General features: G+C 32.7%; 1 protein-coding gene across 3 annotated transcripts; it reads left to right on the top strand.

Annotated features, from left to right (window-relative positions):
• Nucleotides 1-2,424: 2,424 nt before the first annotated feature.
• Nucleotides 2,425-15,529, top strand: LOC132800348 (disease resistance protein RPM1-like). 3 transcript variants are annotated; one of them, XM_060813819.1, is made up of 4 exons: nt 2,425-5,440; nt 14,677-14,732; nt 15,055-15,165; nt 15,320-15,529. In XM_060813819.1, exon 1 carries the CDS (start codon nt 2,552-2,554, stop codon nt 4,520-4,522), a length of 1,971 nt encoding a protein of 656 aa, XP_060669802.1. In that variant the 5' UTR covers nt 2,425-2,551; the 3' UTR covers nt 4,523-5,440; nt 14,677-14,732; nt 15,055-15,165; nt 15,320-15,529. The 3 variants fall into 3 exon arrangements, with proteins under 3 accessions (XP_060669802.1, XP_060669803.1, XP_060669804.1); XM_060813820.1 differs by lacking the exon at nt 14,677-14,732; XM_060813821.1 differs by lacking the exons at nt 14,677-14,732; nt 15,055-15,165; nt 15,320-15,529 and adding an exon at nt 6,817-9,722.
• Nucleotides 15,530-15,850: the final 321 nt, after the last annotated feature.

Below are 15,850 nucleotides of genomic sequence, written 5' to 3'. Positions count from 1 at the left end.
TTATTAGGTTCCTTTTTAATCATCAGCGTCGACCAAGATTCAGATACAACCAAATATATCAGTACAAAATGAATTGAAAGTGACAAAAGAGAATCTGCAGAGAACTAAATTTGAAAGTTTAGCACGACTCACCGTTCGTCAAGAATCTGCAGAGAACTCTCAAAGACCCTGTAATGCCGAACCCAAATCGTTCTCCTTTGTTCTTTCAACTGTCAGTTGCTTCAACAGTTCAACTCTCAAACGACTCACTGTTCTCCTTTGTTCTTAGAGAAGAAGCAGGAGGTAGAGGAAGGAGGCTTTGATGGCTGATGGAGATTGGAGATGGGGCTGGCTGGTGAGCAGAGAGAAGAAGCAGGGGGTAGAGGAAGGAGGCTTTGATGGCTGATGGAGTTTGGAGATGGGGCTGGCTGGTGAGGCAGAGAGAAGAAGCAGGGGTAGAGGAAGGAGGCTTTGATGGCTGATGGAGATTGGAGATGGGGCTGGCTGGTGTGGTCTGTGGTGGCTGCGTTGTGTGCTGGAGAATAAGATGCAAAATTGAAAAATAGGGCTTGACTCCCGACTTTTGAGTTTTAGATCTGAATTTTTTTTTTTTGTTTTATTAAAAATATATTTTTTGTTTTTAAAAAATTAATAATAGAAAATTATTTGTATAAAATTTTTAATTTCTAATATTTTTTAATTATTAAATATTATATTAGTAATAAAATATTAATTTAATATTAAATTTAAATGGGTTGTAATAGGTGTATAATCGTGTCGGGTTGAAACTGACCCGTTTAATAAATGGATCGTAACGGGTCAATTTCGAGTTAAACAGGTCAACCCGAAAATGACACGATTAATAATCGTGTTAAACGGGTTGGCCCGATTATGACCCGAACCCATTTATAATAAACCCAAACCCATTTATTCCGTGTCGTTTTCGAGTCGTGTCACCGTGTCATGACCTAAATTGCCAGGTCTACTATTGGTCCTTTCACTCGTGAAACTTGCAAACCATCTGCATCTCAAGGGGTTCCACTTGGGGGGATGGGGTATGAAGTTTACCAGATTTGTCTCTTCAATTATTTTTTGTTATATCTTTGATAATCTGATGAGGTTTGTTTTCTATATATTTTACAGAAGTGGCAGCATCTCTAGAGGTTTTAGAGGCGAGTTTAGGCAATGGGAAATTATTCCTGGTTTATGTGAAGCTTGTCCTGTTATGGCCAATCAATTCTCTGTAAAGCTCTGCTCTTCCTCTGATAATATGTTTGCTATGTAAACTATTATTTGGATTGTTGTTATTGTGTCTTTATACCATCTGTAACTTATGAAAGTACTTGTGGATGTGGTATAGTTGTTGTTTGCTGGATGTGCTGAAATGCAAATTCATTTAAATCTTTATTTTAGCTCTGCAGATAGGCTTTTGCATGATAACTTGTTTGCTAGTTTTTATATATTAATATCCAGTAATATCTAGCAGATTATTATCTGAAGTGCTTTGGTCATACTAAGTGCTAACTACTTTTCATGTCAATGTAAATGGGACGGTTTAAAGCTGATGGGTTGGGATGACAATTAAAAATTGAACTTAATAATTCTTTTTATTTATATTTTATTTTTAGGATTATAGACATCAGTAATGTGTTTCTTCCAATTATAGAGAAGTTGAGTAGTCTCATAAATGTTTATGAATGTGGTAAGTTTTAGTAGAACAATTACAACTGTGACATCAGAAATGGATGATAGGTTTGGGTTCATTTGATTTTCTTTTTGTTGTCTGCTTCTGCACAATGTACACAGGAAATGGAGGTATAACTATCAATTGCCTCTTTCAAATCAGCACACACTTTTGCTCTCTTATTGCTTTGAATGCTTCTATAATGTATTTTCTTGGTATTCTGCAGATTTTCATATCTAGATATGGAGGAAACAAAAATTACTAAATTGCTAATTTAGTAATTTTTTATTTTTTTAAAAATTTTGTTTTATTTTTTCTAAAATAAAACTAATATGGAAAGATAAATATAAAATATTTTTTGCAATGTTTATTTTTTTAATAATAATAGTTTGAGAAATAATAAATAATAAATAATAATACAATACAATATCAAAATATATATTATTTTATATAATTTAATACCAAACATAATATAAATATAATATAATATATTATAGTATAATCTGAGATAGTATAATTTATACTAATACAATTCCATACTAAATGAGCTTCCCCATACTATATTTATGGATAAATATTTTTATGGACAAAACTTTGCTTTATTATCCCAAAAAAAAAAAAAAAAAGAAAAAAAATAAAAAGAAGTGGTCGTTGCTGTTTCACAGAAAAACAAAAAAGTGGTCCTTGCTGGTAAAAAATGAGTGGTGGGGAAAGGAATACAGCATTTATTAATATTATTATTATTATTATTATTATTATTATTATTATTATCCTTTCTTTTGGTAAAGTTGAATACGGCATGGTTGATAAAGAAGAAAAAGAGTGAAGCTGCTCCTGGGAAGATATTGCATATTTCTCATCCTGAGCAGTAAGAAGATAAAGCTTGGAATGGCGGAGGCCGCAGTATGCATTGCTATCGATTACCTCGTCCGATTCCTGACCCACGAACGAAAGTTGTTGAGAGGCGTTCATTCTAAAGTATCGGGAATAAAAAATGAACTGGAAGCCATTCAGTGTTTCCTCAAAGACGCAGATATGAAGGCAGACGTGGAAGCCCAAGGATCAGAAGCAAGTGGTAGAGCTGGAGGTGTTAAATTATGGGTGAAGGAACTAAGGGAAGTGGCGTTCCACATCGAAGATATTATTGACGAATACGCATTCCACTTGGAGCGACCTCCCGGCCGTACTGGTCATGATTGCTTCATTGCTTCCCTTGGTAAAATCGGTCGCTCCATCATCAAACTAGAAGCAAGCCACCATATTGCATCTCGCATAAAAGAGATCCGAAAAGCAGTTGTTGAAATCAAGGAAAGAAGTCAAAGGTATGGCTTTGATTCAATTGATTCAACATATGATCGTCGATATGTTTCAGGGTACGATCCTCGAAAAGGTTCCATGTATCTTGAGGATGATGATGTTGTGGGGATTGAGTCTCCAAGAGATCAATTGGTTGGTTGGTTGTTAAATAAGGATCAACAACCTCGACGAGCTGTGATTTCAGTGGTAGGGATGGGGGGACTGGGCAAGACAACACTTGCCAGAAAGGTCTATGATTTAGTCAGAAATCATTTTGATTGTCATGCCTGGATAACAGTTTCTCAATCATACCGGAAGGAAGAGCTACTAAAGAACGTCATAAAGCAGTTCTGCATGGGAAACAAGGAACCTGCTCCTGAGGGAATCGATTCAATGGATGAAGACGCACTGACAGAGCAAGTAAGACAATATTTGCAGCAAAAGAGGTACGTCGTTTTTTACGATGATGTTTGGAAAAGAGAATTCTGGGGGGATATACAACATGCTTTGTTTGATAATAAAATTGGTGGGAGGATAGTGATTACGACGCGAAGCAAGGAGGTTGGGGAGTTTTGCAAAATTTCATCTGTTGTCTATGTCCATGAGCTTAAGCCTTTAAATCCAGAAAAGGCTCGAGAACTCTTCTTCAAAAAGGCTTTTCAATCTGAAGTAATGGGACTTTGTCCCCCTGACTTGGAGGATTTGTCTCATCAAATTGTTGAAAGATGTGGAGGACTACCACTTGCAATTCTAGCAGTAGGTGGACTTCTATCCACAAAAGACAAGACAATATATGAGTGGAAGAAATTGCACGATAGTCTCAGTTCCGAGTTGGAGACTAATCTCCATCTTACAAGCATACCAAAAATCTTACCCCTCAGTTATTATGATCTGCCTTACTACCTTAAATGTTGTTTCTTGTACTTCGGCATGTACCCAGAGGATTATTGGATTGCGCCATCTAGGTTAATTCCAAAATGGATTGCTGAAGGTTTTGTGAAACCAAGGAAGGATAAACCACCGCAAGAAGTAGCAAAAGAATACTTGACTGAGCTAATGGACAGAAGTCTAGTTCAGAAATTAAAAACTAGTGACTGGGGCCCAAATGGTACATGTTATCACGTCCACGATCTTCTATATGACGTTATTCAGACAAAAATGAAAGATTTACGTTTCGGTCACGTTTTGTCTGAAAATGAATCAAGTTTTAGTGGAGGACTAGTTACTCGACGCATATCAATTGTCAATGGTTCATGCAATGTTCTTCACAATGTTAACCAAAGCTTTCAGGTCCGTAGCTTTTTGAACTTCAATAGTAGTGATAAAATATTGACCAAGTCTATTTGGAGAACGTTGACGAAGAATTTCAACCTTTTAAAAGTGCAAGATTTTGAAAATGGTATATTGGATTATATTCACGACGATATTGGAAGTTTATACCATTTAAGATATTTGAATATTAATAACACGAAAGTAAAGATGCTTCCAAGGTCCATAGGAAAACTGGTAAATCTTGAGACCTTGGATTCAGTAGGCTCATTTGTGGTTGAGATACCAGCTTAGATTAAAAGGCTTAGTAAGCTGCTGTTTCTGTTTGGCTGTGGTCAGTATGAGTACAACTTGGACGACCCACACTTTCATCCATCTCAGGTAAAAGGAATAAAAGTGCATGAGGGAATAGGGTGCTTAGAAGCCTTGCAATCGTTAGCATATGTGGATGCGAGTGAAACAGGGGTTGAGGTATTAAAAGAGTTTGGAAAGTTGACACAGTTAAGGTATTTGGGCATCCAGAAGCTGAGAAGTGAAGATGGAAGGATTCTACTTGGGGCTATCGAGAAGATGGCCCACCTGAAATATCTGCGTGTAAGTACAATGGATGAAGATGATGCCTCATTTGATTCTGAATGGCTGTCATCCTTACCACGATCTCTTGAGATTCTCTGCTTAACAGCTCCCATAAGGAAGTTGCCAGAATCGATAACCAGACTTCAATATCTAGAACGATTAGAAATTGGTGGGTCAAAATTAGAAGAGGATCCGGTGAAAAGTCTTAAAAATCTGCATAACTTGGTGGAGATGAGGATAGTGTACGATGCATATAATGGTGAGGAGATGCAGTTTGAGAAGGGAGTGTTTCCAAGATTGAAGGAGCTTCGTATCATGCATTTGAGTGGATTGAAATCAATAGTAATAGAGGAAGGAGCATTGTCTAGTCTTCAAGACCTTTGGATTGGTCTCTGCCCAAAACTATTGAAGGTGCCCATTGGCATCCAGCATTTGAAACAACTTGAATCTGTTTTGTTTCACAGCATACCCATTGAATTCCAGCAAAGTCTGAAGCCAGGAGGAGACCACCACCATACTGTTCAACATGTACCTCTTGTCTTAATCCGTTACAAGTGCGATGATGATGACGGAGAAAGTTTTGAAACCTCACGATTGTTTTGACTGCTTTAACACTGGAACCAAATATCCATCCAGGTAATTAATTTACTACTTCTTCTTTTTTAACAAATTCAACGGTTCTATGTATAGTCCACTACTAGCTCTGCTTCTTCTTCTTTTTTTTTTTTTTTTTTTTTAATACTACTAAATGCTTTGTTGCATAATTCATTTAAGTTGTATATCTCTAATATAGTAAAAAATAATAATAATAAAACAAACAATTTGATCTTTACGTTATAGATTTTGGTAAAAGATCTGAATTGATAAAATGGAACATCTCCAAAATCGATTAATTACAAGATATTAAGAGAATAATATCAATGATCACTTAGCAAATCAACCTCATATACATTATTTCTCTTTTCTCAATTTTTTTTTTTTTTTTTTTTGTTGTCCTCATAAAAACATACACACACACAAACACACGCACACACATATATATATATATATATATATATAATTTTCTCGCTTGTAATTAGGCTGGAGCTTTATTGTTAGTTTATTGTTTCATAAATATTGTAACTGTAAACTTTTCCAACCTCTGGCTACTTACACAGTAGCAATACATATCTTTTCATCATTATAATAATTTCTAATCTATAGGAAAAGTGATAATGTCTTAAATCTACAACTTTATGGGTATAGGTACAAGGGGTATTACCAATAAGCCAACCTCATTTAACTATATTATACATATTTACATGTGCTCTACACATGGGATTTTCAAATAAAATATATAAATTGAGTTATATGAGTGAAAATACTAAGAAATTACAAATAAAAAAGGTAAAATGCATATAGTTTTTTTTCTTCTTTTGGTAATAAAAATTCATATATGTAAGTTTCATTCGTAACAAATAGATAAATCATATATATATAAGAAACTTCAAGATAACAAATAGATAAATCATATATATATATATATATATAAGAAACTTCAAGAAACTTATTATAGTCAATCATCAATTTTGCTTTAATGAAACTCATTATTTATACATCTATAATACTGTATGTATATATATATGTATGTATGTATGTATTATCATTTCAAGTTCTAATTATTTTTATTTTTATTGAATCCAGCAAACATAATTTACGAAAGGCTTAAATATGCTCCTTCAATAGCCTTTATTTTTTTTTTTCCTTCTTTTTTTTTTTTTTTCAAGACAAGTGAGGTGGTGAATTCGAGTTGCCAATCCCCCTCTTCTTTATATTTAGAAAAATTATTGCAATGCTGACAAAAAAAAATTACTTTTTATTTACTTATTTAATTAATTTTTTTTTTGGGGTGAAAACTTCATTTTCTTTATTTGTTGCCGGAGTCTTAGAAAAAAAATTGGCAAAAATATTATATATCTACATGTATATAATTTCGTCTATACTGATACAGTATCTTTTGGTTTTGTGATTAGTTAAACTAATTGATCGCTCAAGCAGTTTTGTACTGCAATGTTGTTTTTTTGTTTTTTTGTTTTTTTGTTTTTTTTTTTTTTTTTTGTTGGGTAATATTGTACTGCTATGTTGTTGGATGCAAGTGTCACTTCGGAGCTCTCATTTTACCTCTTCCACTAAGTTTTATTTTGTTATTATTATTATTATTATTATTTTTTGACTTAAATTGTTTGGCTTTGTCTAGCAACATATGAAACAGTTCAGGATTTCTAATTTCCTAACCATTCAGAATTTCTAAAATTCAATAATTTCAGAGCATTTCGAATATCATGTTGTATGCAAATCTGAACAGAGCTTAACTTTATTTCGTGGAAAAGTTCTAGTCATTTTTTCGTGCTTAATTAAACTCTTGAGAAATCTTTTACATTATTTGATTACAAATGGAAATTAACATTGAAATTAAACGATGATCAATAAAAAAATAATATGAAATCCCTTGCTTTTTTGAAGATGCTCTCAGTGACTAAAAAAAATCCAAATAAAATTTTGGTTGTTGTTACATGTAAAGGATTGTGTTTGAAACCGTTTAAATTAAAATGGGCATTTCTAAACATGTTGTTGGCTCAAAAATATGAATTATATATATATAATTATATGTTGGTGAATATGCTGAATTCAAATTCGGTTGTGCATTCCCAGAACTTAATATATAAATACACACGCGTATAAAAATTAGGCGACTGAATTGAAATGAAGGAAATAAGAATTATAGTAACCATAATGTATAAATAAGAATACGGGTTGCCGTATTATTTTTGGTAAAACCATAAGTGTTTCGATCTGTATCTTGCTACTTTCTTTTAGCACCCGTACAGTGTTATATTTACTTAATCAATTCAGTTTCTTATTTAATTTCTTTATCTTTATTCCCTTCGATTTACTTTTGTTATATTGCTCCCTTCTAAACCTTGCTGAATAGTAATCATTCCGAGTCTGAACAATAAGTCCCAGAAGAGGCATGAGAGGATGTCGGTCTGAGAAGTCTAGGAATAGGATGGAAAAATATTAGTAAAAGTAAATTTAAGTGTCTTTAGAAATTAAATTTTGAAAATGAAGAGATTATTTAGATCTAATTCTTTTACTAGTCCTAGATTAAGTACTAGTTCTAGATCATCACTTAATGGAAACCAAATGCCAGACATAATCAATGAAGAACATTATAGTTTTCCTTCTAATGAATCAATCAATCCCAACTGGAATATTCCTCCAGTTTCACCTGGTGAAATTTATCATCATAAAACCTTATCTTTATCTTCATTTAAAAGTGAATCACATATTAAAACAGTTAAACAAGTTTACACAAACAACAAAGATCACGAAACCTGCCAACTAATCAATAAAGATAACATTAAAAACATATACAAGATGGTTACCATTTCCTACACATAGGATTAGTTCAAATTGGAATCAAACCTCTTACAAAATTAGGAACCAATTCATCTATACTACTATGTCTTAGAGACGCTAGTTTTTAAAACTTTAATGAAGGTGTCTTTGGAGTCGTAGAAACCAGTTTATGTAATGGTCCTGTTCATTTTAACTGTTACCCAAATTTTCCAGTCAGTTTAACAGATCCATGCATACTAAGAGTCTTAACTTTAAATCTAAAAACTTCGGGTTAAAACTTCGACGAAGATCGTCAACCCTTAGCCCTAATTTACAGAATCCATTATAAAGTCTTAGGAACTAATATGAACTTTAAAGCTAAAAAACATAATGCTAAAGGTCATACCATGTTAATCCAGAGTCAATACCAAAATTTAAATATCAAGATCCCTAAAATGATCAAATGGTCCGATGTCAATTTACCCTTTAATTGGGTATTAACTGATGTCCAAAGTCCAATCCCTATTCAAAATATTTTAACTAACACTGAGTTCATCTCACAGTCTGAAGATGGGTCAGTAAGAATCACCTTTGATAGACAACCTAGATCTAATCAACACTTAGGAGAAATCTCCTCAAGACGGTCTTTTAATAAATCAATCATTGAGTCAATATCTTCTGATAATATGTCTCGAAGAGATCAAGAAATTGAAAAAGATTTACAAAGAAGTAAAATCCAAGAATTAGAACAACAATTACACAAATTAAAATTAGAAAATGAAATTAAAAATCTCAAATTAAAATCAATCCACAACACTGGACAGGTTAGTCAACCTCGTTACAGTGATGAAGAAATACAATCAATTCAATCACCCACAGCCTCAGATTTCATAGATCACCAATTAAACACACTAAGTACACCCTTCAAACCCCATTGGAAACAATTAAATCAAGAAATGATGTCCGATAAAAATCATGAAAAATTAGTAAAATATAGACAGTCATACACTAAAGAACAGAAAGAACATATTTGCCAAAACTAGAAACAATTAATGTTACAACTTAAATTTGATATACAAATTTTCGATTTTCTCGAAAAATATTATTATCCATTAAAAGATTTAAAAACTTTAATAAGAGAAAAATGGATTAAATCAAATCAATCAACAGTTCTATCTAGTCACCCTCCAGTTGAAAAAATAATCATTCCCTATTTAAATAATCACCATTTAAAACATTCACTCATGAAAGTAAAGATTTAATTAATGAAATTAGAAAAGTTATTGAATTATTACACAAATCAAAGTATTATTACAGTAGGCAAACAACTAGATAAAATAGAAACCAAAATTGATAACTCCTCCTCTAAAGAAGAAATTAAACCACAACCACTTATAAAATTTCCAGATCTTACAAAAATTCCAACCCTTCCAAATAAAACAAATCAACTCAGTCAACTCTTAAAAGAATTACAATTAAAAACTTCAACTTCCAAAAACGAAGCCTCCTCTTCCAATCTTGCTACTATCAAAAATCATAATTCATCTGATACAGAATCAAATCAATCTTCATTAGATAATCATCTTAATAGACTTAAAAATCAAAAACCACGATTTAATACCTTTAAACAATGGAATAATAAACCCTTACCTCCGAAATTTCAAGAATCAAATCCTAAAAATCAATTCTCTATCAGTTCTGATAAATTATATAAATGGAATATAGATGGATTAAGAGAACAAGAAATATTAAACAAATCACATCACATGTCAATGGTTGCTAATAGCTATTTCACTAATCAAAACCTTCCCCAACCTGAAATTGTTGAATTATTAGTCACAGATTTTACCGGTACATTACACTACTAGTGGGAAAAACATCTCACAGATCAATCTAAATCAGAAATCATTTATGCTAATAAATAAGATGAAGAAGGATTCCCAATATTTAATGAATCAATAGGTTAAGGTGTCCCAGATGGTATCAATACCTTGTTAGCCATAATAAACAGACATTTTATAGGAACTCCTACAACTGTCACAGAACAAATCCATAGTCAATTAACCAATTATATTGTCCAATCCTTAGTGATTTCGAATGGTATGTACAAACATTTACCATCGGAATTATGATGAGAGACGATAGTAATCAACCCTTTTGAAAAGAAAATTTTATTAATGGTTTACCCCAATTATTTGTTAGAAAAACCAGAAATGTCTTAAGTAATGATAGTGGTTAATAGACTATGATTCATTAAGTTATGGAGATATAGTTTCAATAATCAAAAAGGAAGGATTAAAAATATGCACTGATATGAAAATAGCAAATAAACTAAGTAATAATAAAAGAAAAACTAAATACGAGTTAGGAAATTTTTGTCAACAATACGATCTATCTACGATAGCACCCTCTAGGAGAAATAAAATCAAAGAAAAATCACATAAGAAAACTTTTCGAACTAATAAATATTCAAATCATAAAACTTATTACAAAACCAATAAGTTTAATAAACCCAATTCTAACAAATTCTAGAAATCAAATAAACATAAAAAAGATTCAAAAGATAAAACTAAAATCAAATGTTTTAAATGTAATAAATTTGGTCATTTTGCTAACGACTGTAAAGTTAAACAAACAATCAAACAATTAGAAATTCCAGAAGATCAAAAACAAAACTTAATCAATGTCTTACGTATTCACAACATAGATAGTGAAAATAGTGAAAATGATATTTACACTGACTCAAGTTCTGACGAATCAAGTATCCACTCTGAATCCACTAGTGACACAGATAACCCCAATATTACTTTAGGATGTTTAGATGCCTGTTGTCTAGATATCTATTGTAATAAATCAGTTAATGTCTTAACTAATTCTACTGAAGATGAAGATATAATCTTAAAATTACTTAGCAAATTAGAAAATCCTGATGAAGGGATAGAATACATGAAAAAATACAAAAAGATCATAACTGATAATCACAAAGAAATAAATCAACGTAATAAAAGTACTCAGAAAATCTGTTTGACGGAAGCATTGCAAACTTTTAATAAATCAAAAACTAAAAACATAAATGTCCAAATTTACAATAAGAAATTAAAACAATCAAGTCTGAAATAAAAGAATTAAAACTAGAAAACCATTTAATTAAACACCAATTACAATTTATTCAAGAACAACCCTGGAAACTTATGCCAAATCACATTGAAGAACAGGAAGAAGGATCTTCCCATGAAAATTGTATAGTTTCAATTCAAAAAATCAAACTTAAAAAATGGCACATAAAAATCACAATAATCATTAAACATTTTCAATTCACGACAATCGCACTTTTAGATTCAGGTGCAGATTTAAATTGTCTCCAAGAAGGTCTCATACCTAGTAAATATTATACAAAAACTAAAGAAAGATTAAACTCTGCTAATGGAAGTAAAATGGATTTAAAATACGAAATTAATCACGCACATATTTGTCATAATAAAATTTGTTTCAAAACATCGTTTGTCCTTGCTAGAAACATGACAGATCAAGTTATTTTAGGAATTCCCTTTCTCTCTTTGTTATACCCATTCACTACAGAAAATGATGGAATAATCAGTCACCCTTTAGGTGAAAAAGTCAAATTTGATTTCTTACTCCAATCAAATAATATTCAGATCCTACAAGATCAATTCATCTCCAAAACACTTAATCGAATCCAAACTAATCATTCTCTTTCCTCTTCCCTTCCTTTTCTTTTCCCCTATCTTTCCTATTCTACCTTATTTTCCAGTTTCCAATCTTTTACTCATATTTTCAAACAATTAAAATTTTATTTCCTACTATATATAAATTTTTTCATATTTTCAAAATATCTTTTCTCTAATCATTTTCCTTACAGCATGTCTCGTGCACTTGGTTACATGATAATCAACAACAATTCTGTTCCAATTTGGAGTGGAGAAATTGAAGAAAAGAATTTCCCAACCCAACTTGAATTAGATATTTCCCCGAGAACCTTAATCAACTCTGTGTGGACTATTGCACACTTTGAATCCCTAGATCAAAAATCTGATTTTATTCATGTCTTAGATAACCTTTGCTTTTATTTACAATCAATTCACCAAAAGCCCGATGGTTAATATTTCTCCCCTTATATTCTATTCAATGGTCCAAACCCTAGCCTTTACAAAACTTGGTCCCAAATAGCCCATGAAATCACTGGTCAAATCAATACCCAATATCGAGGTTATTATAGCCTCAGGGAAGCCCTTGAAATCACCTACAGAGAATTAGGGCCCCAAGCCTTTATTCATCCATGTGTCAGAATGGATCCCGAGTTTTCCAAAACACTCCGCTTTGTCCAAAAAATTACCTCTAATCAAGCCTCCAGTTCACAATCTACCCATAGAATGCAACAATCCTATTCTCCTCCAATCACTGTTCTTGTTGATCCACATAATCAATATGCTCCTGTTGCCCTACACCAGAGCCCATTTGACCTTCTTCACAATCCATATTTAGACCACCCCTTGGATGTCCAAGTCAATCAACTCCAGCATGAAAAAAAGATCTCTAGAACATCAAATTCAAACCTTACTTCATAACAATGTCATTCAACAAATCCACATCAATCACCTACAAAAAGAATTAGATTATTGGACCAAAAAACAAAAGCTACTTCCAAATCAAACCCAAGGTTCAACCAACCGTACCTCTTGTTCTTCCATACTCCCAATCAAATCTCACACCTTACCATGGAATCCTGCCTGTATCTTTTTCTATCCAAATCAATGGTTACAACAAGCTGGCTTGCCCAGTGAAATCAATTCCCACATCTGGAAAATAAAAAAGAAACAGTTCTATGAAGAATTTAGCTTTCTCCAACGAATGCTCATCTCCTTCGTAGAATCACCCAATACTTGTCCCCACGGGATGTATGTATATGCTGAAGCTGCCTTACACCCCTCTAATTAAAAATGTATTATATGTGATCCTGCTACAATTCCACTTGATCACGTTGGATGCAAACATGAAATCAGTTATGCCGTCCACCAAGTTGGATTGTATGCCCCAACCTTTCACAATTTCATATTTCAAGGTAAGACAATCACATAGGCCAAATTATTCGATTGGGGATTAATTGGCACCATCATATTTACCCACACAAATCAAGCTCAAAACTACCTCGAATTATTAAAAATGGCCATCACCTGTCTCTTCCTACCTCAGCATTCTAGTCCCCTTAAATAATGGTATATTGCTGTTCACATCACATCCACACCTCCTGAATGGATCCACGGATGGGAGCCAGCAAGACACCTGATCACTTTTGAAAAATCAAAATATGCTAATAATCACCTCAGACAAGATCAAGAAGTCCGCAGATGCTCTGCTCCTTTTACAAAACAATTACGCCATTGGAGAGCTGCTGTCTTTGGTGATAATTTTAATCTTCAAGGAATTAATCAAAAATATTTCCTAGCTAAAGAAAATCAATATACAAAACTATATATTCATACTACAAGACAATGTATCCAGACTTTGCTGCTATTTATCACAAGATGTTCAAAACATACAAAATTATCAATGCTGAAAACAATCAAGAATCAGATGAAGACCTAGAATTTGATCAAGAGAAAGATGATATATATACCCTTTATAAAGTAATAAAACTATTAAACATTCATATTTTAGACTAAACAACGTGCATGCACGTGGCCATACCCAGTTGCTTATAAATGATATATTTAGAGATGGTATTTTATCAAGTAAGTTTAGTGGTTTAAGAGAATATGTAACATCTATCAATTATTTATCAAATTTAACGGGAAAGGATGTGGGCTTAATTAAATGGGACTTGATTATGGATGTTTAATAGAAATTGATTGCACAAGAAATGGTTATGGACTTATGGTTGTGTTCGTCTTCCATCATCTATCATATCAACTGATGCAACTTGTGAGATTCAAAATTGGATTTCACACCCTATATTAGAGGAACGGTATATAATCCGATGTATTAAAGCTTTCCCTAGTTGATGAGTCTAGTCCAATAAATAAAATCAAAGGCCTTGGCAATAAAACAAAATTAGTAATTTGCTATTTTATAAAAGTCACAAAATTTTGTAAAACAATGTTTTAAAGTTCATAAAAAGTGTGGTAGAGGGGCAGCACTGTAAGGATGTGTTTGGTATGATTATTAAGGATATTAGGATGGATTGTATTAGCTAATACCACGTTTGGTATATGAAAACACAGGAAGGGTATTGTATTATATAATACCTTTTCCTGTTTTTAAAGATCACGATGTGTATTATCTAATACATTTGTTTTTGCTTGTATAACCTAATACAACCTGTCGACCCTACTTTTCCTCCCTCCCCCTTTGCCTCTGGTAAGTCTTCTGCAATTCTTTTCTTGTTTTTTTGTTCTCACATCTCATCTATCTGCAATGTCTTCACCAATTTCACCATTTTTTTTTTCTATTTTCAATAAACCATATGAAAAAAGCAGAATTAGACCGACTGTTGCAATCGATCTGCTGATCTACAATCTACAATCGATTGCAAGTAAGTGTTCTCAATTTTTATTTCTCTCTTCATGGCTGACTGTTGATCTGCTGATCTGTGTGTTGTTTGCTAAGTGGGTTGCAATGTTTTTTTTTTTTTCCCCTTTTATAACCATGAAAATTAAGCTTTTTTTTCTCACACAAACCGTTTGATTTTTATGTGTGTGTGAGAGAGAGAGAGAGAGAGAGAGAGAGAGAGAGAGAAAGAATTCTGCCCTCAGTGTGTGTAATTTTTTGTATAATTTTCTTCTGTTTTGGTAATTCAAGTACACAGTTCTGTTCTTCTACTCAAATCTGCTTCTTCTTTGAATACTTCTTTGCAGCTTGAGTTTGATAGTGCTGCCCCACCAGAGCAAGCTTGGAGGAGAAAGTTAAGCAGCCATGCTAATATTCTCAAAGATTTTAGTATTACATTTACAGAAGCCATAAAAATGGTAAATTGCATCATCCTTTTACTTTTACTGTTTAAGATGTATAGAAGTTTTGTCTGCCATGCTTGTAGTTGTTTTCTTTTTATGTCTTTACCTATTTTTCTGAGCAACCTCAGCTATGCTTTCTCCTGACTATGTCTGAATTTTGAAATTTCAGATTCGGTTAGGTATACGGCTATGGTCATATGTAAGGGAAGAAGCTTCTCATGGAAGGGTAATTTTTTTTTTTTTAACTATTTTGATTTAGGGATGGTGTTATTTTAGTTTCCTCATCCAATGTTTTTATATGACTACATGACTGTACAACAATTGGTTGCAAGCTATTTTTTTCACATTGATTATGAAATTGACCTGTTGATTTTGTATATTCACAGAAAGCGCCTATTGGTTATACCTGACAATTCGGGTTTGTGGGTCGTGTTCGTGTCAACCCGTTTAATAATCGTGTCAAAAATGCCTAACCCGAACACGACCCATTTATTAATCGTGTCAGGTATCCAAAACACTAACCCGACCTGTTTATAAACAGGTCAACACGACACGACCCGTTTAACACGATTATTTTAACGGGTCGTGTTGATCTATTAACCCGTTAACCTGAAATTGACCTATTAACCCGAAAATTAACCTATTAACCCGTTAACCCGAAAATTGACCTATTAACCCGAAAACTAATCGATTAACCCGT

Source organism: Ziziphus jujuba, chromosome 1, assembly GCF_031755915.1.
Source record: "Ziziphus jujuba cultivar Dongzao chromosome 1, ASM3175591v1".
In the NCBI taxonomy this organism is placed as follows: Eukaryota; Viridiplantae; Streptophyta; class Magnoliopsida; order Rosales; family Rhamnaceae; genus Ziziphus; species Ziziphus jujuba.
Note: the sequence above shows the minus strand (reverse complement) of the source record. Positions and strands in the feature narration are given on the sequence as shown.